Consider the following 25,586-nt stretch of genomic DNA (forward strand, 5'->3'; position numbering starts at 1 on the left):
GCTGAACATACATTGTATGCTGCATAATGTTAATCAGTTTTACTTTTAAGAACAATCCTACAGCTTTTATTATTCAAATAGAACTATTTAGTACCACGTCCAATGACTTAGAAATGAAACCCCTTTTTCAGTAACAGGACCTCATTATCTTATTTCACAAACATGCTGCAGTGAAGTAATTTCTTGCAATGTTACAACTATGGTCTGTCTTGAGACATTAGATATAAATGCATTCTTCCTGCAACCTTTAAGCATACAAGCTGTCTCAGTGAAGGCTGCTATGGTGAGACTTAGGTCTAGCCAGCATGATATTTCTATGCTTGCTGGGCTAATTTTGTGCAAATATTCCTGTTTAATTGATTGGAAATATATGCATATTTAAGTGCACAGATTCAAGTAAATCATAAGAAACTGGCTGAAACTCCTAAACACCTCTGCAAAGCAGTGTGTGTGCAGACCTGATTTAAATGAGGAACTGCACCATACATTCAAGGATTCAAAAAGAGCTAGTACATGTGGCTAAGGTGCTGTCTAGTAAATGCTTGTTTGAGTTAGCATAACACTGGTGAAACTGGCTACAAGGAGTTATTTAACATCAGCAGAAAGTGGTTGTAGTTATATTACTACTAGGCATGTGTTGAGGTTCATTAACACGTCAACTGTGCTTGTGCTTCTTCTCAGATATGAGGTGTGACCTGGTGCCATTCACTGCATTAGCATGAGTAGTACAAGCATGGAGATAACATCGTATAGAAAGACAGCCAAAAATAACATTGTCTTCATATTTCCTGAAGACATTCTTTGTTGGTGTGTAAGACTGGCAAAGTCAGAGGCAGTCCTCATTGGCAAGGGAGCTGCTGATTCATGAAGTGCTTAGCCCTATGACACTTTCAGAGGATTTGCTCTGTAGATTAGAAGTGGTGCACTGATTATATGGTTATTCTGTGAGAGGAATGTGGCTGTTTGAAATAATAATCGTACTAGGGTATTATTTTGTTCAACACCAACACTTGTCTTAAATAAAACAAAGCAGAGGTTGTCATCTATTCAGCAAGCAACTGTTTACATCGATTTTTACGTGATGTTATATCAGATTGAAACTTGACATTTGCCTACTGATATTCAGCTGTTTCTGAATGTAGAATAAAGGTAGCAGAATCTGTCCCATATATGATAAGTATGGCCAAAAGAAACTCTTTATACCTATTGGAAAAAATAAGCCAAAACCTTGCATATAAAACATGTTGGTAATTAGGCATGCATTCAGTGTAAAGGTTTGATTCATTACATTCTTGCAGCAATGTATTCGTGAACTTAACAATGCAGCATTGCAACAGCAGACAGTAACAAGGAAAGGGGTTTTAATTAGTTTGACTCTCATCAGGGTTAACCCAGGTTGCTTGAATAAATTCTTACTAGTATTTATTACACTGCAGGGCCTTTTCTTCAAATGGGAGCTGTATCTGAATGATACCAGTGAAAGTGTGCATGTGAGGGGAAGAGGGAAAAAAAGAGGCATGCTCTCTTCATTCTCCTTCCCACCTCCCGTCCGGTGGGGATTCAGCAGCCACAGAAGTAAGACTGGCTGTTCCCATTCTTAGTCATCACTAGCAGAAGTAGAAATGGCAGATCAAGGTCCTCTTGTCACTTTACTGCAGCTCCATCCTTAGGTCAGGGATCCAGCATCAGCAGGGGTGAGGCTGCCGGGTAACTTGGCTTCTCTCACAGGACAGAAACCCTCATCTCTCATCTTCTGCAGTTTTAACACTAATTTCTGGTCAGGTGGCTATTTCCTAATCTCAGATATTGCTAGACAGTGGGTGCTACCCCAGTCTCTTTCCTCTTGACTTCTCCCCCACACAGGTCAAAACAACATAACAGAAAGTTTATATACGGCAAATAGATATTTACTGATTTTCTTCTTTTCTGGCCTAGACTGTAGGTACTATTATTGTTATTACTGTTGTCATGGCTGTTACTATGAATATCAGTATATTATATCCTACCATCAGCATTCCTACTTTTGTCACCTTTCAGCTAGTCTACAGCAGTTACACTTAAACATGAAGTCTATGGTACACAGAAGGCTTTCAGATATTGCAGAATAGTTTGCATTTCTTCATCCACACAGGCTATTGTGGGGGCATAAGATTTATTTCTGTGCAGTGGCTTTCATGGGTGGTCTCTGTTCTTATCATTAAAGCACTTACGCTCTAACCCTGGATGTCTGGCTAATCATCTGCTGACCTCGGTTGAAGGCGATGAATGATAACTTCTGGCTGGACCTTTCTGCAGCTTGGTACGCATTCGTAGTCTTCTACCCCTTGGATAGTAAGCTGGCTGTGAGATAATCCAATATGGGAGTGGAAATTAAAGTTAAAAGAAGTTCGTTGCCTGCAATCTGTTATTGTTGCTCACAGGCTAGAGAAGGTGGGGACCACTGCTCTACCATAAAGATTGCTGTTGCCTTTCTAGGAGCTGGTCTGGCACTGGAATAAGCTCTCCTAGGTATTAAGTATTCTCACGAGCTTCATCATCTGCTGTTTTGTGTGCACATTTGTGTTTTGTAATATAAATATCTAATACTGTGTATATTTAAAAGTAAAAGCCCACAAGACTAAAACTTTAGCCAAAATAATAATAAAAAGAAAACCTCACACAAAATAAGACGCACTGCCATACATGGAAGAGACTATGTGACAAGGTTATTCTGATTGTTTGATGTATTGTAGAGGGTACTCACGCTTCAGGGTTGCGTACGGTATAAGAACCCTTGTACAATTTGTTTAGTCATGTAGGTACTTATTGCATAAATATTAGCATTTGTGTACACTTAGAAAGATATTGTAACACCTTTCTGAACAGTCACAGAATGTCTTTATAGAGTGAGGTATTAGTCTTTCTTGCTACAGATGATTTTGAAAGCAGTAAGAACTAACTTATTGACTAACAAAAGTGGATACAGTTCACTTTAGTCTTCATCATGTTTAAATCAGCACGGTTTGATGAAATGTCAGCCGATGACGCTACTTCGCTGCTACATGTAGTGGTGTAAATGGGCACAGCTCTTTTGTCTTCCAGCAGAGATACTGCATTTCAGGTGGCCTGCTTTGGATGGCTGTTAGAATGAACTACACAATTCATTTTACCTTGACTATGAGGTCCAGCTGGTAAATTCTGTTAAGGATAGCAGTATCATTTTATTTATTTATTTCATTCCTGTAGGACACTTGCTTGGACTTTCCCACGATGACTCCAAATTTTGTGAGGAGAACTTTGGCTCCATGGAAGACAAGCGCTTGATGTCCTCCATTCTCACTAGCATTGATGCTTCCAAACCCTGGTCCAAATGCACTTCAGCAACTATAACAGAATTTTTCGATGATGGTCATGGTATGTACTATCACTTCTGGTGTCAGCTACATGCCAGTTTTTGCTGTGAACCGTTTTTGGAATATTAACATTTTATATCAGCTTTTTCATTCCATGCTCATCTTCAGGACTATTTTGGAGGTGCTTGCAGAAAAAGTCAAAGGTCTCAAAGACTGGCAAAGGCTTTGTGTGGTTCACATGCAAAAGAAAAGAAAGAGTTGATACAGTGTGTATTGGCAAAAATTTGGTTGGGAACATGACGATGTTTTTTAAAAGCATGAAATTAGTTTTGTGTTTCCAAATGCCACAGAAACAAATTCAGAGATTACTTTAAACAGAGGACACAAGGAAATGCTTTGGTTCCTCACAGAAATTAAAGTGGGTGTTGTGGTCTACTGAGTGTTAGACTACATATATAAGCAGAGTGTATGCAGATAATTCTTATTACCATTAATGGCATTTATTATTTTTATAAGGCAAGTGCTAGAGGGGCCATAAGCAAGAATTAGACAAAATGTGACAAAAGACTTCTTCCGCCCCAGGAGCTTAGCTTCCAGGTCTTTTAACTAATATTTGTAAAATATGTCCTTTATTCTTTGGAGAATAAGCTCAAAACTTTAATTTTCTGAAAAGTTAATAATAAAGCATAGTCTGCACTTTTAAATGAATTTTTAAGTCTTCACTGTGCTCCCAAAGCAACTGTAGTTCTTAAACAAGCCATTCAAATTCCAAAATGCTGAGATAAAAATGACATAATTGAGTGAATGGACCAAGTTGTTATGGTAACTGAAATACTTATGGATAAAAAGTATGGTATGCCAGCTGAATGTAAAGGTTTTTTACTTTTAAATATTTTGCTGGCTAATTTCAGTGCTCTCCAAAATATTTTCTCCTGTATTCTCGTATCTGGAGAATTACTTCATTTTTTCTCTCAGTTTTATTAGACCCATTAATCTATGCTGTCCTATTTTATAGTCCATATTGCTCTGGCATTGACTTAATTTTAGCAAGTTGGTTTCCACATGTGTAAGAGATCTTTCCTTTCTGAGCTCAGTTACGTTCATTACCTTTTGTCTCACCTGGGAGTTTCACAATATATATTCTCTGGGGTGAGAAGGGCACCTTAGTGGCCATCCCTGTATGACCTCTTAGAGCAAGAAACTCTGAGCCACAATTCCTCCTCCGTTCCTCTCCTGCTGCAGGCTGGTACGAAGGGTGTTTTTGTCTTTCCCTTTTTTTTGTGATCTGGCTTCTTCTCCATACTGGGCATCCAGCCAACTACTTTCCCAACAACAAAGCAAGCAAAGACCTCACCTTTGGCTTGTGTGTACTGGGAAATAGTTGAAATTTGGGCCTTTACCCATGAGCTGGTCCCAGTCTTCCCAGTGAGGGGAGCTGTAACAGTCAAGCCTACAGTTCTAAGAATATAAATTCTGCCAATTTTTTCAGTAGAAGTAGGCAACAGCTTCAAATCTTTCTGAGTCACATTATGGTCTCCTTGTTCAGAATGAGTGTTGCCTTCCTGTACAAGAAGTTTAACGGTCTTCAGTGGCCGACAAGTCTCACCAAGTTATGTATATTATATTGCACATGGCGAGCTTAGGATCTATGAGTTTGTTAAGAGATGGGTTAGAGTACATTGCCATTTCTAATACTGATGAGTAGTTATCCTTCAGGCATATAGTCTCATAAAGTTACCAACATGATGAAATAATTCTTAGAAAATTTGAGCCTGTAGTCTTACGTGGGAATTGGTTTTATTATTGAGTCTATTGGTGTGATTTTAGGAAGATAATGTTTAGGGAATCTGTTTTCTTGATAGATCAGGCCTTCAGAGACCTGTTTTCAAAGTAGAAGTCTTGCTTTTCTGTGAAGTTTATCATTTTTCAGTAGCTATTTAAGTCAAAGATTTGTCTTAACAGAACACAACAGAACACAAACACTATCCATGAAACCAAACAAAAATGAAAGTCAATGATTTAAATTGCAGTTTCTCCAAATTATTGTGCTAAAATGACATGCAAGATTTTAGTTTTATTTTCTTTGTCCAGCCAATGAATGAATCCATAGCTCCATAATTCCCATTTATAATGTATACTGAGTGTACAAGACAACTACAGAATCCTAGTAGAGCATGAAGCCACCTTTCTAACTGCATTGTGCTGATAATAAAACAGTGTAAATGTGCCATATTTCCATGTTTCCTTCAGAATAAGTATGTGTCTGCGCATGGATTGTTCATTTTTTCCTCGGCTGGGACAGGTGTACTGTAGTGTAGTTATAGTGCTTTCCCTCCTTTTTTCTTTTGGAGACAGTGCTCCCCTGCAGTCTTCAAATAGAAAAAAAGAAAATCCTCTGTCTCCCAAATGCTGCTAGGCAGAGAAAAAAACTTAACTATTCATTCAGGTGCAATTTTGAGCACTGCTGTAGGTATAATGGAGATGAGGAGGGTGCAAAATAGCAGTTACAACCAAAGGAAGAAAGAATATAGCTATTCATATGCCTGGCTTTATTTTTTGTTTGTCTGTGACTTTATTTTATATAGTCACAGGAAGCTAGTGTGGGAAACATTGAAGAAGAGGAGATTTTTCCATTCTTTGATACACAGCATAAGTAATTTATATTGTGCTTTTGGTCTGAACAGACATGAGCTTGTGGACTGTGCCTTGTGACAAACAGGGCATGCAAGTATTGATGTGAGAAAGTAAATAAATTAAGTACTTCATCTGCTACTTCTTATGGCTAAGCATAATGAAACTTGAATGAAGTCCAGAAATTTGGATTTTTGAGTAGGATTCTATTATAAAAGAACAGTAAATATTTTATCAAAGCTTTAAGCTCTTATTTCTCATATAGCTTTTGATATTCACCCCAGACTGCTGTAACAGAAAACATCAGTCTTGACTCTTTAATTCTGTAACATCAATTTGTCAAGTTTTGTGGTTCCCATTTTATAAATTTGGAAAGTGATGTTAGAGAGGGATTCATCTTATTAAATGTGGGTATTTACTACGTAGATAGCCACACCTCAACTGGGTATTTAAGTTTCCATCACAGTGAAGAGTTGTCTTATCAATGGCATCAATGATTTGTTTGATCTTATTAATTGTATCAGTGGTGCCACATTACACTATAAACTCCTTTGCTTGTACTGACCAGTGAAAACTCTGAGAGCTGACTGAACTGCAGACACCAGCATTACATACAGTTAAAGTGAGATAAACAAATCCCAACATAAATGTCTCATCCAGGTCTGGGGAAAGTCAGGGTGCTGATTCCCTGTCCCCTGTGGCCCAGTCTGAGAACTATGATCATTATCATCATGATTTCACCATGAGATTTACACTCATGAGTTGACCTCACTCAGCAGTTTGACATTTAGGAAGAAATAGTTCAGTTAGTGTCCAGAAGACAGGTGACATTTATTTCCATCTGCTTTTAGCCCACTCTTTCCTAAGGTACTAATTGCCTTTATTGTCATGTCAGCCGCTAGCCTGTGATATGATTGCTTGCTGCTTACTGTGTTTAGTCAATGCGCTTGGTGCTCTGCGTATTCTGAAAAATAAGACTATTCCTATTTTAATTAATTTATATCCTGCTTATCTGCTTCCTGCACAGATTTTATTCTGCCTGTTCTTCCAGGGCATATTGCCCATAACACTGAGGAGAGATAATGAGGTGGCTTGATTAGCACTGTCATCAGGCAAGAATGTTGCTCTTTTCCAGGGTGCACAGATGTTCCTTGGGACTCAGGACATAAAATAGGAATAGTAATATATACATGCTCTGTATATTGTAATGTAGTGAATTGAAGCCCTCTCTGCCCTCTCAACCAGGGGGCCCAGGACAAACCATTCTCCAGCACTTACCTCCATGTTTTCTGACCATTACAAAGTAGGAGGTTAGACTAGCTGGTGGTGGAAGCACCTGCACTTCACTGGAACCTGTCTAAACAGAGATTAGCACTGTTGCTACCTATAAATGTAAAGGCAGTTTTTTTCAGTGCGGAAGCCTTAGGGGCCTTTCCTATCTTCAGTTTTGAATTTATCGTGTGAGATGAGCTGGAATGTATGGCTCTGTGGTGTTTGTGTTTCCTCAGAGCGATATCAGTTAAGGAGAACTTTGAAACTCACTCCCCCTCTATTCTGGGGGGGAAAAAATGCTGTATTTGCTACATAAGCTTGTGAAACCTGTTTACTATTCAGGGATGAAAAATACCCAAATGGGTGTTAACTAATGACTGACAATTCAAGTATATGCAAGAATGTGATTTTTTTTCTCTCTCTTTATATTCAGATTTTCCATCATGTCAGTTAGGGTGGATCATAGTTAGTGATGGGTGGCAGAGTATCTATCTGCAGAAACTATGTGTTATTGTCACGTTTTAAAATATTGAATAGTGGTTGCACTGTGGGAATTTTATAAACACTGCACTATATACTAGTAGTGTATACCTCTAAATGCTGACATGGTAGTGTCCTCTTGTCACTGCCCCAACGCTATGCTAGCTTCCTCCTTTGTACAAGGTATATGAAGTAGAAGGGCATTATCGTTCTCTGCTTTTATAAGATGTATTTTTGACAGAAACTGTTGCCAATTATTTCCTTTTCAGAAACCCCAGCAACCTACCTTTATGGAAAACATCTGTGCTTCCTCACTTTTCACCATGTCTTTAATATTTTACACTACGAAGAACTTTGAACAGTAGGGTACTTTTAATTACCTTTATTTCTTTCCACTTATCATCAGTTAGCATTGGCACACCTTGTCTTCATTAAAAAAGTCAGCATAATCCAGATTAAAGATAAAAGCAGGGTAAATCAGGGTCAGCAGAGGACAAATGGAACAACAAGTTTAACAAAGTAGAGGGTTTTCAGCAGTAAGTAATGATGCAGAAAGGATTTTTGGCTGAATATAGCTAATTGGCCTTAATCTTTAGAGGAAAAAAAAAGAATAGTTGCAGTAAATGTGTGTTCTGAAGGGAAAATGCAAGCCATTGTTTGAGTGATGGGGTGTTTGGTTTGTTTAAATACACTACTATAGCTCGAACCTCTATTCTATTTGCCTAAATGGTGAGATTTTTACAGTGAGCCTTTTTTACCCATGGTCCAACTGAATAATATTGGTGTGAGTTGCAAAGTGTGATAAATTGTGGTAAATTATTTTGGCCAAGGATAAGTGAAGCTTGTCCAGACCACATAACCCTTTCATGGGGTGTAAAAGAGGTTATATTGAATAAATAATTCTGCATGTCAACAAATAAGGTTTTCAGTAGTGAAAAAAAACTTTCAGTAGGTCCTCAAGAATCTGAATGTGAATTCTCATTTTTAGAATGAGTAGCAGACAAATTTTAACTTCTGCATTATTTCTCAACACATATATTCTCTTCTGTATTTTATGTATATGATCTTTATTCTTTTTTTTCTGATTTTTTTATACAATGTATAGTTCTCTTCAAAATAACTCCAAAGTAGAAGTATCATTCCTTACAAGGAAAGCCCAGTGCAGACTTACTGCCAACATTAACTTTGATATGTGGCTTATATTTCTCCTTTGATTCATTTTGTTTTTTCTTTTTATAAGGGCCTCACTGGCTACAAGTCTGTTTTTTTTGTGATTTTTCTGGCTTCCCTTTAGAAACTTTACCATTTCAAAAGTGGTACCACTCAAAATTCAAATGACAGCTTTGCTTACTTTGCCGTGCGTCCTGAACATTCCTTAAATCACAAATTGATAAACAGGACAGACTGTATTCCGAGTCAATTCAAATAAAGGGAACGGAATGAAAGGCCGAGGGACTTGAGTAAAATTCATTTCCAGTCTTGGACTGGAAATAAACAGACAGCTTGACACCTGGTACACTGCTGAGAGAGAACAGAGTTGCAATAATGCGACCTCATCCAAAACCTGATGATACCTCAGAGAGCCTTTCTGCTAGCGTCAGTGTCCTTTGAATGAGGTTCACAGTCATTATCAGCCTGCCTAACTTGAATGACAAATTTGCAGCACTGCAGAGAAACCTAGGAAGTGAGTAATAACAGACTGGCTTGCTCTTTTAGGCAACTGTTTGCTGGACCAACCAAGAAAGCAGATCTTGGGCCCCGAGGAGCTTCCGGGACAGACTTACGATGCCATTCGTCAGTGCAAACTGGCATTTGGACCTGAATACACGGTGTGTCCTGGTATGGATGTGTGCTCTCGCCTGTGGTGTGCAGTTGTTCGCCAGGGTCAGATGGTCTGTCTGACTAAGAAGCTGCCTGCTGTGGAGGGGACGCCATGTGGAAAAGGGAGGATCTGCCTCCAGGGAAAATGTGTTGACAAAACCAAGAAGAAATATTACTCGGTAAGTTACCAGCTGTGACCCTAGGGAATTTTAGAAGGCGTAATCCTGAAAGGCTCTGATTTCCATGGGAGTGAAAGGGACTTGACAGTGTCGGCTTAAGAGCTGCTTTATTTTTTAACATGTAGTTGGAGTTTTACTGGTGAGGGATATAGGAAAAATGCTGCTGAATTTGAGGAAGCATGTTTTCTTGTTCTTGAAGTATGAAAGCCTTCATTCCTGGCAAACTGGGAGCCTCCCTTTAAAACAGAGGAATTGCCAATTCAGTAAGTCAGGTCTCAGGACAAATGGAACGATTGTCAAGGACCTGTTCTTATCTCCCTGACTTCTTGGCACTGGACTCCAAAGTAAATTAAATCTGTAAATTTAATTTACAGCTCTCATCAGAAGGGCCCCAGGGACTTAATTTAGTGAAGAGAAAGACTGATGAAGCTCATCCAGGATGGCATTTCTGGAGCAGAAAAATTTGTACCCTCTGTCAGCTTTCTATCTCTGAAGAGTCTGCAGGCTCATGAGAATTGTCCAGTGCAGAGTTTGGATACTTTTACATTAACTGAGTGGACAGTCACCCTGCCCCTTCCATTATACCTAACTTGCAGAGCTTTGTGAAGATATTTACAAAATATGAGAATAGTTCAAATCAAGCTACAGCCTTTATAACACTCTTTTTATAAAATATATTTCTTCTTCATGCAATACTTGTAATTGGTGCACTGTTCTATTTAGGGAGCCAAATTAGCAGAGTTGCAAACTATATCTGATGGCTCCATCTCTTGCCAGTATTCTTGGAACTTTAACCTCTTGGTTCAGAAGCAATTTTAACTTCACTCTTGTCACCAAACTTCTTCATCTTATGCCTTCATTTCCTGCCTTTAGAAAACTCTGAAATTCAATCTTATGTTTTTTCAGAGAGAAAAATAGAGGCAATCGCCTAATCTTGGAAGACTACTAATGTAGTTTGGGCAGATGATTCACTTGGTGAAACTGGGGATATTGGCTTGTATTTGTAGCATGTGTGTGAAGTAGGTCTTTGGAAACAAAACTCATTAACATAAGACATGTTGAACTCTTGTTCCTTCAGAATGGGGATTCAGGTATGGTTATGAATCCTTGCATAAGTTGGTTAGATTGTGGTTAGATTCTGTAATACAGAACAATCCCTGAATCCCCTGTAGCTAGTTTAAGTGGGCCTGTTGGTGGGATAGCAAAAAATGAGAGGGCATATATGAGAATATAGTTAGTATTCCTGGTGCAGTGTGTGTATTCTGGGAAATATGCTGAAGCTGGCTGTGCAGAATGAAGCCTAGTGTTGCCCTAGCCTTACGTGCACAATGCCACTTGAAATGTCATCAATACATAGAAAAAAGGCTCCTCAGATGGAGTTGCCTTTTATCCCTAATGAAAATGGCTGACGAAACACCTTTTTCAATTGAGGAAAACATTACCAGTGTCTTTGATATTTAATTATTTACCCTTATTCACATTTGGATGATGCCCTTACTTCCCACTGTTCCATATGTTTCAGGCTTCAAACCATGGTAACTGGGGGTCCTGGGGACCTTGGGGACAGTGTTCCCGTACCTGTGGTGGAGGAGTTCAGTTTGCTTATCGTCACTGCAACAACCCAGCTCCCAGAAACAACGGCAGGTACTGCACTGGCAAGAGGGCCATCTATCGTTCCTGCAATGTCACACCTTGTCCAGCAAATGGTATGTTGCATAGCTGCCGAAGTGCCTCCGTGCTCCAGCCTGTGTGTGCCTAGATGAAAAATACTGAACATCTACTGAGTCCGCTATAGTTTCTGCAACACATAATAAGAATTACTTACCACAGCAAGACATTCAGCATTAATACAATACCCTAATTCTTCCCCAACCCCCACCCAGACCCCAAACAAAAAGGATAGAGATTGCAATGAAAAGAAATTTCACTCCTGAAAAAGGAACAGTAAAGCACACTGTAATCACTTAATTCTTATTATGTCTAGGGAAGGTTTCCAAGCTAAAACAGTTAAAGAATTTGAAGGCCTGTTAGGTAGTAAAGTAAAGCAGAAAAATGATATAACTTAAAAATTATGTTAAAACAAATCAAAAATTGGAATAATAGGTAGACATAATGATATTTGCAGCATGTTCTGAAATAATCACTAATGATACAAATAATTCTACAGCTAAATCTTTTCGACAAGAGCAGTGTGAAGCAAGGAATGGCTATCAATCTGATGCAAAGGGTGTCAAAACATTTGTTGAATGGGTCCCCAAGTATGCTGGAGTACTTCCTGGAGATGTTTGCAAGCTCACCTGCCGAGCCAAAGGAACCGGCTATTACGTGGTATTTTCTCAGAAGGTAATGGAATCTTCAATTATGATTTCAGGTCTCGGTTTAGAAGTGTCCTGTACCGTAAAAAGCTTTCTAGGTATATACTACACATAACTGTATACTAAGCTGTATACTAAACGTAACTTTAATTTAATCATATGATCCAAGGATTTTACCATGTGATTAGATATACTGGTTTGATCCTGGTTATAAATTAGGACCAGAGGTGGCCTCTAAATTAGGTATGTTTTTCCACATCTAAATTTGTAGGTTCATAATAATATGTGTCTATTAGTGTATTCTGCACTAATCTTTCAGTGGTGGATAAAGGAAAGGATTTCTGCCTGGAGAGTCATTTGTGACTCTGGGGCTTTCTGGAGGAGGGAGGATAACATGAGTAAAAGAATAAATTTTACCCTGAATTGTGTTATGGGAATCTAGAGTAACTCATGTGAAGCCAATTAGTTTATGTGGTCAGTTTATGTTACATCAGATGCAACTCAAACTGAAATGGCTCCCACACTTACTCTTGCAATTTTCTTCCTCTAAATGTTATGAGGATGAAGTAATTGATACTGTGAACTGAAATGTTCAAATGAAAGGCTGTCTAGAGGTACTGTTATTGCTATTATTAATAAGCTATGAAATCGTCATTAAAATCAGGCTCATTTTAGTGTCTTATGGTAGAGTTGTCTGTCATTACTTTCAGCCCTTCCACTAAATTTCGGCTGCTTTGTTAGAACAACTTAGTCTCAGCTGCCAAACTCTGTACTGGTATTCAGCTGGCTAAACACCAAACAAGCACAAATTCATTAACTGGATTCATACCTATGATGGAATGAAACACCTCTTCAGAAATGCTCTGAGTATTTGTTCATCTATAATATAGTTTTAAATGACTTGCAGTCTTTGTGATGTGGGTGATATAAATAAACTCTTTATTTGCCAATCAGCTTCACAAAAGCAAATCTTCTCCATGGCGGTTTTAACTAACAGTCAGTTGATTACCTAGGTAACTGATGGAACTGAATGCAGGCCGTACAGTAATTCAGTCTGTGTCCGGGGAAAATGCATCCGAACTGGTTGTGACGGCATCATTGGTTCAAAGCTCCAGTATGATAAGTGCGGTGTTTGTGGAGGAGACAATTCCAGCTGCACAAAAGTCATGGGAACCTTCACCAAAAAGAGGTATTGATCTTGAGTACTAGTACATATATGTTGCTGAGCAATTAGTAACTCGTCTTGTGTGACTTCTTTCTGTCTCTAAATGCAATTAATTCTAAATTAAGAAAGGCAGTCCAAAAAACTACATCGCCTGCGCTTTATTGCACTTTTTGGATGTGTAAAATTGGCCTCTTAACAACACCCTGGCTCTGGCAAATAATCACATGGTAAAACACTCTACCCAATTCATTTCTGACAGAGTACCGCTGATACAGGTGAGCACCCAATAATATGAAGTCTGCTTGGAATAAGTTGCAGCATCTTGTGCTATTTGCTGACCTTGCGGTGTCGGATGGCTTGTGGTTTCTGGAGGAGAGAGGGAAGGGAAGAGAAGGATGAACCAGGAAGTTGTTGGGGCCAGAATAATCTGGGAATATGTGAAACTGCATTTCCCAGATGGTGCTGTGTTAGTAAATTGCCCACTGAGAACGTTTCATCTCACCTGACTTTGAAAATGAATAATGAATACTTCCCACCTCATTTAGTGACACAGATTACCTATGCAGATAATGGAGAGAAGCAGGCAGCTTTAGAGCACTGCTGTAATGGTCTTCTACAGTAGGTGAGAGGAATTAATACCCTAAAAATGCCTTTTCATACTACTCAGTATATGTGGAGCTTAGATGACTAGATGGGATGTCAGAAGTATGCATAGGCTTAAACGTGGCATTTTTTTCTATATCCCTTTGTACTTACTGACATCATATCAATCTGCAGGTGAATTTTATTTTTTTGCAGTTAAAATATTTATAGCAATTTTCCATAAGAAAATTTTACTGTCAAGAGTTCAGTTTTTGACTATAATAAAAGTAAAACAAAAGCAACCACCCCACAATATTTGCCTGCCCATATTTCACAGCAGCAGTAAACTTCGTAGCTGGATTACCAATGTCAAGTAAGTCTGCCTTCTGTGTGAATTCTTGTTTCCCTCCCTCTTCACTTCTTTAGGCTTATAGATAAATAAGGATTTCCTTTACTATCATTTATGTAGATTCCATGGTCCTACAGGACTGTAATGATCTAATCTTAGAAAATTTCAGCTGATGATTTCTACTCAGTATCTTGTGACTGAATTAGCATACCATCTTTTAAAAAGCACATGACCTTGATTTAGTTTTATATTTTCCAAATTCTTATAGCATATTGAAAACTACCAGAAGTTGAAATCTGACTCTTGAAATGACCTTGCATTTCTATCCATTTTGATGCACTGATTAATAGCAGTCAAAAATGGCTTTGAGAATAAATTTGCTCTAAAAATAAACATAACTAATCTTCTTCCTGGTAAACCAGTGATTACTCACCTAAGCATGCCAAAACACTTCTGCCAAAAGGAATGACTTTCTATCCAATTCAGTAATTATATAAACCAAATGTTTTCCAAACTGTAAATATTGAAATGTCTGAGATGTCTAAATGAAGAAGACAGTGTGAGATATACCTCATGTGCTTCAGTAATGACCCTTGTGGTGGAATCCAGGCTCCAGCAAAGGTGCGAAGGGGGCTTGATGGATTTCCGTGAGGTCAAATTTGTAGCAGAGGTACACCTGGAAATGGTGAGATTCTGTTATAATTATTCACATGAAGTGATCATCTTATTCCTCAAGACGTGCCTTTAACTGAAATAAGACCAGTCAGAGAGTAAAATATTCTTCACTGTGTGACTGGATTTGGCCTTAGTGGATTCAGAATTGTCCCATTTAAAAAATAATAATCAAACTGTAAGTACCAAGTGTGTTCCGACTTGGTTTGGATTAAATTTTGGATTGAAGAGGATTTGTTTTTTACTGCAAATATTGATTGAGATTAATTCCTTTTTGCAAATAGTTGACATTAAAATAAAACCCTTTACTAAAATAGCAAAATATTATTGTCCATAAAATATTTTTGCCTATAAAAGGGCCATGGCTACAGTAAAATTATCTCTTGTCCACTGTAAAATAGCATCTCCATTGCATTGCTGACCATTATAACAGGAACTGGACTGACCTGTACATTAAAGTTAACTAATATTTCTCATTGCAGACAATTGACATAATGCCATTTGTTTGTTGTTTTTTCTTTTAGAGAAATCAAAAAAAAAATCTCCTGGAAAACTGTTTGCTAAGAACTTTTTTTAAAAGGCTGTGAAGTTAAATAGTCAGAAGTTGGAAAACATTAGAATTAAGGCTACACCTGCTTCTTTGTGCACATGGGGTGTTACAGTTGATAACTGTGATTACTGTTTTTTATGCATACCACCTGAATTCTCTAGCATTTCCTTTAACTTTTGAGCATGTGATTTTGTAACTTCAATAACATGTTTTTACAGATATTTTAGCATCTATTATCTAAAAATATTTATGCAGTGCTGAATAGCAGAGACCCCCAGCCTGATTTTTGCACTATATGTCTTCAGGTTTATGGAGCTGCTAAATCAATAGAGGTTTAGCAGTTGTCCCACAACTGCTGGAAAAAGTATAGGAAGAGCACAGTGCCATCTCCACTTGTACAATCAAAAGTTCTCAAAAGTAGCAGTCTAGTGTTTAAACAGTTGCCATAGAGACACCTTCAATTTTACACATTCTTAGTACACTTTCTCATTCCTTTTTTTCTAGAATATACTAACAAAGCTTTTCAGATATGAGATATTTGCAGAATGATTTTGCCATATCTTTATGAATGAAAATAAAAGTCTCCAAAGTCCAACTGGTATACCTATGTATAGGCCTTAAGATTTTTCAATATATTAGTCAAGTTAAAATAAATCAGATAGATAGATAACTTACTTGAGATAGTGAAAGTTCTAGCATGCCTGCAGGGTTTCTAATGTTTGTCACTTTCAGCAGAAGAGTTAAATATCTTTTTCTGAATCTGAATTAAAGTACTTCATAAGTAGCAACTGAGAAGACTCTGTAATGGTACAGGTTAACCATTTGGTTGCACCTTTTATTAGACACTTGGCAATTAATCTTCTGCTTTATGAATTTCAAAGTAAACAATTTTTTTCTGAGTGATCAAGATCATTTTTAAATATTCCCAAGGTACCTCTATCCAGCTGTTACTCTGCTCATGCTTTCCTTAATCATCATTATAGCAAAGACAGCAAGAAACAGCTGTAACCAATGCATATCTCATTATCCTTCCTTGGCAAGCAAAGCATGCATCGTATTTCATATCTCCTACCCTTTGCTGAAATATATAAGCTATCAGCTATTATTCATTCCTCTTGTATCATCTGACTCATATAAAATTATTACTAAAGCAAAAGATTAAGCAATTTGAAATACATGCAGTAGAAAGTTCTTCAAGAACATAAAGAACAAAATAAAAGACACCTGGTTAAATTAATTTTAGATGAGCCTCAAGACAGATGGATTCAGGGTCTGAACTAAACCGGAGCAAGATGTGTCTTACCAGCAACTTCATTAGGCTTTGCAGTAACACTTGAGGTTTGTTTCACACTAGCTACTGAATACTTTTTTTTTTTCCCCCCCTCATTCAGTAAGGGCTACACAGACGTAGTGAAAATCCCAGAAGGGGCAACTCACATCAAAGTTCGACAGTTCAAGATTAAGGACCAGAGCAGGTTCACTGCCTACCTGGCCCTGAAAAAGAAAAATGGTGAGTACCTTGTAAATGGAAAATATATGATCTCCACTTCAGAAACAATCATTGACATCAATGGGACTGTCATGAACTACAGCGGCTGGAGTCACAAAGATGATTTCTTGCATGCAATGGGACATTCTGCCACAAAAGAGATTCTTATTGTGCAGATACTTGCAACTGATCCAACTCAACCAGTGGATGTCCGTTATAGTTTCTTTGTGCCAAAGAAGCAAGGGCAAATGACTAACTCTGTCACCAGCAATGGCAACACCAACAAAGTAACTCTGCAGCTCATGCAGCCGCGGTGGGTTACTGGACCATGGCTTTCTTGTTCTCGAACATGTGACACAGGGTGGCACACCAGGACTGTCCAATGCAAAGACGGGCATGGAAAATTAGCTAAAGGATGTCTCCTCTCACAGAGACCGTCAGCATTTAAACAGTGCTTGCTAAAAAAGTGTTAACCTGTGGTTGTGATCTTCTTTAAAAGAGGTTTGATTAAGCCATTGTTGACATACTGGTATTAGGTCTGCCCAGTCAGAGAGAAGCCAAGGCTTCAATGTACTTACATGCAGTCTCAAATTATGGGCAGAATCTGCCTATTTGGACCAAATGAAGATGTGCACTGCTTTAAATAATAGTAGGGTGATCTTGATATGTCAAAAAACTAAGAATTAAAGTTATAAGCCCTCTGTGTCTGCAAAAATATAAAACAAAGAAAAAAGAAGAAAAACTAGTGAATGGAGGATCCTGGGATATTTGAAGGTTACAGAATCATCTCCCCTTTTTCACCTACCTCTAATACAGTATGTCCTTAGAAAGCGTCACATGTATCCATGATACCACAGTAGCTTATTTTATACTGTTTTGTAAATATCTTTCATTTGGTATGTCACTTTATATCACTGGTTCTATTAAAAAAAATCAAAAAACAAACTATATAAGTAAAGTGATTGACCAAAGTATATCTGCAGCCATTGGACTTGGTCCGTTCTTCAGAAATGGCTGCGGATGTTTTACTGGAAAATGAAAAGCTTGCTGCTGTTTTTAAAAAGTAATACTTTCCTTGTTTTTTGACAACAGGAAGTGCATTTACATTCTAGGAATTTCCTGACAGCAGATCATAATTCTATGACAATGTGTTTCCACCAAGAAATTCTCAAAAGGAGCATTGCAGCAGCTTGTGGACCAGGGATCCCCACATGTACATTGCTCAAATACCAGCATCATCAGCAACTCCTGACTGTGTGTCAGACATACACAGGAGGAGGCTTTTGGCTGCTTAGAAGGAATTTGTGTACACTTTGCTCATGTAAACCTTTCACTCATTCTGGGCATGTCACAGCTTGGGGACCTTGTTGTGGATGAGCGATAGCTGCTAGCTCCTTCTTTCCATAAAACAAAGGCATACTGTATTTTGTAGAAACAAGTTAGAGAACCAAAAATTACAGGTAAGATAACCAAGTGTCTTCTAACTCAGATATTCTGAGACTGTGTTCAACTGCTTTCTCTGTTATTTTCTCTATGGCTTCCACCTTGAATCTAACAATGTGTAACGCACCTACATCTTTTGAAGAGGCTATAAAGGTCAAAAAACACAGCAAGCAGTTAATATTTTATCACTGTTTTGTCCATCATGTCTAACCATGGTATTCATCTTGCCAGCAACTGTTTGTAACTATTTGTCTTTCAGGTTTGGGTTTTTTGTTGTTTTTTTTTTTTAAGTTGTAGAAGTCATTCATGTTTTGTATATCTACCGCATATGGGAGGACCAGGGGTCACTAGAAAGTCAAACCACATCAGGATGTGGAGGACTTACCCAATATCAATAAGACTGTTTCCACAGTACAGGCAGTAGCTGGGATCAATTTTTTTGGCAACAACTTCTGAGTCCCATTATTGCCTGGTAGAAGGTCTGTGACTGAGGAAGGGCATCTCACCGTATGCAGGTAGCAGGTGGAGGCCCGACAGGAACCCTACCAAAACTGCTTCCTTTTATTTCAGCAGGTTTTGAATTAAGCCCTAGAATAACACGTATTGAAAGAAGTGTGTATAACATGCTGCTGAAAATACAAACCTGTATTTTATTCCCCAGATGGTCCACATAGGAGAATATGAGGCTGCAGGAGGATTTTCAGATAAACCTCGCAGCTGCAAGTCGGTGGTACATGAGCACTGAAAATCCCTAGGGTCTTTTCAAAAATCCAGTTATGAAGTCAGTAAAGAACTTGTTGGTTTGTGTAGCAAAACGAGCAGATTTGGCTCCGAGCTGACACAAACATGTTTTTGCAACTGTGGCGTGTTTGTGTGAACTCTAGAAAGCATGTGATGATTTCAAAATAGCAGAGCATTGCTACATCTTCAAGGGTGAAACCTGGAGAAGTATCTATTTTTGTACTCTATTCTAAGTAAACAATAATAGGGACAGGGCCTCCTAGTTTGTCAACATGAATTACAAAGGAATGTTACTAGTTATCTTGAGCTTTCACAAACAGTATGCCTTCCTGTCAGGCGTCGTCCTATGCAAAACTGTGGATCTTGAGGAAATTTCCCCAGTTAATCGCTGATCCCACCCTCGCATCTTAGATCAAGGCTCTGAATATTTGCAGAGTTTTAGGAAGTTAGGATTTGTCCCTTCTCTACCTATTAACATAGGTGTCTTATTTTTAGTGTCTTATTTTCCTTTCCAGCAATCTGATTTTTATACTTAAAATATATATTACGCATGTTCTCAAACCTCTCAAAATTTCATAGCACAAAAGAACCATCATGAGAGGAAAAATAAGGAGACTTAACGTTTACTCATAGACTTAACATTGTCTCAGCATACAACTGCTGTATTAAGTGGCATTTATTTTACCTACATTTTAGCATTATAGAGACAAAATGTGCAAGTATGTGTTCACCTCATAGTAATAATTTATTATATATTCAACAGAATGAGTAAAGTTTTTGGATGTTATTCAGGCTCCAGAAGATTAATACCATAAACGGGTATAAGTTTAAAGCTTTCTTAGGTGAAGAGTATCTTTTTCATAGAAAGAGTTTATTTATAAGAAGTAAAGAAATATGAGAACAAACCACTACAGTGTTTTTTTTTTCCCCTTTTCACCGATGTGGTTATGAAGCACATGAACATGAGTGTAAAGAAGTTTATACAGTGAGAGGGCAAAAGGGGCAGAGCAAAGAAAGCAACCATAAAAGCAGATGGTAAACTAGGTCAGGGGGCTCTATTTTACACTTGCTTTTTAGCTGTTCTTTGTAATAAGACTCCAATTCCAAGCCTGGTCATTCAGAGCTGTTTCGTGTAACTGCTGAATGAAAAATTGGTGCACGGTGTGTGACTTTGTCCTTGAAGCTTGTGTCCTGAACTCGATTCCTCGTTACTCACACTGTTATGTCACTGTTTACATTAGCACTGCGGGTTGCCAAACAGGATTCATAAAATGCTTCTAGGGCATAGCAACACTGTTTAAGCAACCCACAGGATTGCTCTTTGCATGGAAGTAAACCATCTGCAGTGTTAAATTCACTGCTGATTCTTTGGGAGGCATCTCCAGTGCCTTGAGTGGAGTTTGACCCACTAGCATTAGTGTTTTGTAGAGCATCTGCCTTTCAGATAAGATGCTGTCGTTCAGAGAAAGCCTATTCTCTTTGGTTTGGCTGTAGACAAGCGATTAAATTTAGCTGCCCTCCTGTGGAAACAGTTTTATCACAAGGGGGAGAGGGAGTAATCTTGTGGATTAATCACAAATGTAAAAAAAAAAAAAAGCAACACAGCACTGAAAAAAATAAAATAATTTATTGTTTTTACAACTGGTATGTGAACGGATGTAATGAATTTATTTATTCTTATTTAACAAAAATACCAATTGTGCAAATTCTATATTTAAAATGTTTTTTGCTATCGTCTCTGTCTCTCTCTTTCTCTCTCTCTTTCTCTCTCTCTTTTAATTTATGCTTCAAATTTGTGTTGAAAGTATGCCTTGTGAGTTTACATAATGTATGGCACTGGTTATTTTTTGTATGTTTTTATTTAGAAAGCTTTCTGCATGAAACAGGAGTATATGTGTATACATGTGTACACACTGTATAGATGTATATTCTTTTTCTGCTACCATCTTTTTTAGAGAAGTTGTGGGTTTTTAATTTTGTGAAACCTCATGCTCAAAGCTCCTTGTTACACTTTCCTTTTAAAGTCTCTCAACCAGCAAATCACAGAGGTCTGTGAACCAACATACTAGCTCCTAAAGAAATCAAACAGACTGTTTTCACATAGGTGCATACAACTCATGCTATGTGCCTTGCTGATTTTCCATTGAAGTCAGTAGGAGTCCTCTCATTTGCTTCAATGGGAGCAAGTTCAGGCTTGTAGTGAGACCTCTATATGTGAATGAAGTTTCTCTGAGTTGTCAGGGTGGCAAGTAAGTAGTCTCTCAAGTAGTTTTATATTTAAGTGAAATAAGATAAAGAAACTCTTTTGTGTGTTTCTTTGAAAATATATCTGAAATGATACATGATTTAGTTCATGATGACTGAACTGTTAAAAAAAATACTTTTTCAGTCTTTCCACCATTTTTATATATATAAATATATATTTAAAAAAAAAAAACAAAAGCCCCATTTGGAAGGCTTTGCAATGTTTTACTTTGTTGTAGTCTAGCTCTTTGCACCCTGTCAGGCAAGCTAAAACACAAAAAAGCCAGCCAAGTGTGTGTTCCCAGTGTCTCCTGAAAAATAACAATATCTAGTTGTTCCTACTTTTCATCCAGTCCAACTTCTGTTGAACTCAAGGGAGCTCATCTTGGGCCCCATGCGAGGGGGAAAAAATGCAATATAGACAAACCTACAGCATTTCTATAGTCAATTTATTTAACAATACTGATTACTTCTCTAACCATTTCACCTTAAGGGCAGTACTACTGAGAGCAAATAACTGATTTCACCCTAGTGAAAGGTACCTTACTCATCAGTGCCCATAGTCACACAAGTTAAATTCCACCTCAAGCCCCTGTGCTCTGCGTTTGCTGCTCTCTAGGCACTACCCAAGACCCAGAGCCTGCTGCGAGGCTTTAGGTGAAATTATATTGTCTGGTGGCTGATGCTTCCTCACTTAGGATGCAAGACCCACGCCAGAATGCCAGGAAATTGCCATGAGCCTTGACTTTGGTGATCCTTAGGGCAGGCTCTAAATAGGATTTGTAAGGATGAAACATTATTATGGGTTTTCAGCAATATGTTTAGGTGAGTGTTTCTCCTCATGTTAACAAATGCTGTGCTGTTCTTTGTCACTGAGGAAGAAGGAGCACACAGCACTCGCCAAAATCAGATCCTCTTAGCATGGCCTGCACTTTTCAGGAAAAACACAGATTTGCTGATTTCGAGGGGTTTTGTCCTCCCCACACATCTTTTTTGTTAATTAACTGATCAGTTTTTATAGAGTTGCCAAAGTGTATTCTTGCGTTCATGCTTGGTAATATTTTCGAGAGGATTTTTTTTTTTTTTTACTATGGATACACTGAATACTAGCTTGCATAGTAAAACTAGTTTGACATTCTTGTTTCAAATAACATTGTAAATGCAAGTATTCCTCATTTTAGCGTGTCCACCTGTGATGACTCATGGCATGAGAGAAATTGTCAGGTTCTCAGCTGGCATCACAAAATGTAGCTGTAGGGTTTAGACCATTTTATTACCAGTGCGAGTTTTCAGTGATAGCATATAAAGTTTAAAAGACCCCAACAGATTTGTAGTCTTCCAAGTGAATGATGTAAGAACTTATCTCCAGATAGGCAGTACCGAACATCTAGGTACTGTCTGGCTGCTCTGTGTACAGCGGAGTTACAGGTCGAAACCAAAACTCACAAGGTTGTTTGCTCTCCAAGTCATGCGTAGAGTCTCATGTAGCTGTAAGGACACTAAAGTCATTTCTGCATACATCATCTAAAACCTTGCATAGTCAATATTGAAGTATATACATGGACATGTAGTACTCAACTGTGGCTATATAGAAATGCATATTTTTTGTGTGTGCTTGTGTATACATGTAGATACACACACACACACATGCACACACACACAAACGGGTATTTGGGTCTCCGTTACTCTCACTCACAGGGCAAAGTAGTTACACTGGTTTTAGTTACACCTGTGTATATTCAGAGTAACTTCATTTCATCATTTCACTTTTCAGGAGCTGCTTCAGACTTATACCACTTTAAGTGACAGCATAATTTGTCCTTTAATTTATAAGAACAGGTTTACACGATTTATCACATGAACTGTGAAATTTTCAGTGAAACAGTTTATCATATGAAACGTATTCATTGACAGTCAAGCATATATCCATTGCTACAATCCCATCAGATACAGGAAATCATGTACTGAATTCAAATGAGATGGAGACAGTGTGTACCCCTGTATAGCAATAAATCCATTTAATTTCTATTGCCAGGTCATCTGCCTAACATCAGGTAGGATAAAAACAAGAGAGGTATTGTAGGGAAGACTAAAGGGAAAGCACAACATTTGGGTTTGCTTAGTTTATTTCACATGCCTCTTTATACACTCTGTTGGTGTCAGCACATTCTGGAAAGTGTTACTTTGCATTATAGATAACTTGGCTGAAATACCAATATCCTTTGAAAAACTAAGATGTCTCACAAAACTTATTTTTGTTTTGATAAGTGTCTAATCAAAGAGAATTAACATTTTTAGAGCACTACTATGTCAGCCAGTTTACACCATAAATAATATGTTATGCTAAATATAAATTCATTTGAACTGAATTGTACAAGGTCTACACTGTACTATGACACATTGAAGGCCAATATTTTGTTTTGTAAACTATTACATATGTATAATTTACCAGTTGTAATCTTAAAACATTTGATTCTGTGATTTCAGTAAAAGTAATAAATATAACCTGTATCATAGGTCCAAATACTTGTTCTATATGGTATATTTGCGGGCTACCATTTGCCGTTTGTGTCCCACTAAAGACGCATGAGCTAGAAGTTGTTGAGCTGATCCCTAAATTAAGGCAAAAATATTCTTTATGTAAATACCACGCTTTTGCTATGGTGGGGTGGAGTTCTGTCAAAATGCAAGTGTTTTTTTTGAATCATGAGGTGTAACAGAAAAGTAAGCAGAAAGCAGCTTTCAGTGCCTTTTGGAGCCTGAGGCAAAGCTCCCATTTGCTGCAGTCCAGAAGCATGGTGTATACTGGGCATCTCCTGAGCCTAGGCAAAGCCCCCATGAAAGCCATGTCTAAAAGCGTTGTCCTGCAGAGTTACAGACAGCAGCTTAAGATGTTCAGAATGAGATCCATAATAAGCAATATAAACCAATCTAAGAGTAATAAAAACCTGCCAGAATGGGTGATAGAAGTGTATGATGGGTGCAAAAGTGGCGGTACTGCATATGTAGCAAAGGAAAGATAAAACCGGTAATTAGGGCATTGGGCTGGTGAGACAGAATTGCATACATGCTCTAAATCAAGGGTGGCCCTTATGAGGCATTATTACCAAGACTTACTTTTTAATACAACTGTATTATTATTTGTTAGAGTTCAATTTTCATGCTGTTTTCCAACTTATCCTTTCTCATTCCATGACACTAAGTTGGAGTATTTAATTGTTCCCTAAATGGTGTGCTTTTTCCAGAAGTGAAAGAATCTCTGTCTGCTTATGTACCTTACCCCATGTGCATGTTTAATCTATTGATTGATGACATTTTAATGCATTTTTATGCATTTTATGCATTTTGGATTTTGCCAAGATTTTTTTATTTGGCGTTTTTATTTTATTTTGTTTTACAGATCTAAATGAACCTGATTCTTGTTTACAGAAACTATTTATTTATGCCTAGGTTTAGTTTTTCTTCCTAGCTTGTACTTGCATTGGCAGTGAAGCTTTATGGAGCTGCCACTACCTATGGAGACTAGCCCAAGGTCTTTAGAAAAATGTAGTTAATAATCTGTTCCACTACATATAAATCTATTTGAACCACATTACAAGAGAACTGTCCTGCCAGTACTTGGTACAGTATCTCTCTCTATATATATATACATACACACAATATTATATATTTTTATATATTCTATACATACATAAAAGTGTTTCAGATTGTCATGTTTATACATTTACACTAGATGTTTATAAGGCTTGTCACTGCTCATCAGAAAGAATAACGACTGTGTTCAAAATCAGTAAAGGGTACAGTGAAAAACCTGTGCTAGAATACAGTTTTACCATTTATCCTGTTTAAAAGGTTTGGAGGCTTGAATAATTTGCTGTACACTCTCTTTGGTTATAAATTACTGTCAGCATTTTTTTCCCTCCCTTCATCTTTCCTCAGCCAGTGTCCTGGGACAGAGCTAAACCTCCACAAGCTCCATGTCTCCCCCTGCCCACCTGCAGGTAGAAATGGCAGTCAGACAGACTATGCCGCAGCTTGGTCCTCCCTCTATTCATATTTTTTGTCTATTAAAGAAACTCCAGAGATGTTAACACCTTGGTGATGCTTCAGTACCTCTTCCCTATTTTTGTCTGTGTAACAAGCTACAGCATCACTAAGGCAGTGATTATGGCAGGTTGCGTGTTCCCAAAATTCCATTTTTATTTCCCATTTTAGAGTTTGCAGTAGCTCAGAGAAAGCTATTACTGGGAACAGAAATCCATTCATATACAAATCAAATACAGCCGAGACAGCAGTACAGACTTTCTCAAACGTCCAACTA

The 25,586-nt window shown here is 37.9% G+C and overlaps 1 protein-coding gene and 1 long non-coding RNA gene across 2 annotated transcripts in view; one reads left to right on the top strand and one right to left on the bottom strand.

Moving 5' to 3' along the window:
* Positions 1-17,748, top strand: part of ADAMTS5 (ADAM metallopeptidase with thrombospondin type 1 motif 5) — a 41,435-nt gene extending 23,687 nt beyond the window's left edge. Inside the window, exons 3-8 of the mRNA XM_067299506.1 lie at positions 3,226-3,393; positions 9,432-9,715; positions 11,238-11,421; positions 11,883-12,058; positions 13,044-13,219; positions 16,740-17,748. Of these exons, the coding sequence (XP_067155607.1) occupies positions 3,226-3,393; positions 9,432-9,715; positions 11,238-11,421; positions 11,883-12,058; positions 13,044-13,219; positions 16,740-17,310 (1,559 nt within the window). The 3' untranslated portion in view covers positions 17,311-17,748. The remainder of the gene's footprint in view (positions 1-3,225; positions 3,394-9,431; positions 9,716-11,237; positions 11,422-11,882; positions 12,059-13,043; positions 13,220-16,739) is intronic.
* The window catches only part of LOC136992413 (uncharacterized), a 39,107-nt gene continuing 26,752 nt past the window's right edge, over positions 13,232-25,586 (bottom strand). Inside the window, exons 2-3 of the long non-coding RNA XR_010884642.1 lie at positions 14,697-14,802; positions 13,232-13,561 (exon numbers count right to left, since the gene is read on the bottom strand). This is a non-coding gene — a long non-coding RNA (uncharacterized lncRNA). The remainder of the gene's footprint in view (positions 13,562-14,696; positions 14,803-25,586) is intronic.

Source organism: Apteryx mantelli, chromosome 1 (genome assembly GCF_036417845.1).
Source record: "Apteryx mantelli isolate bAptMan1 chromosome 1, bAptMan1.hap1, whole genome shotgun sequence".
Taxonomy (NCBI): Eukaryota; Metazoa; Chordata; class Aves; order Apterygiformes; family Apterygidae; genus Apteryx; species Apteryx mantelli.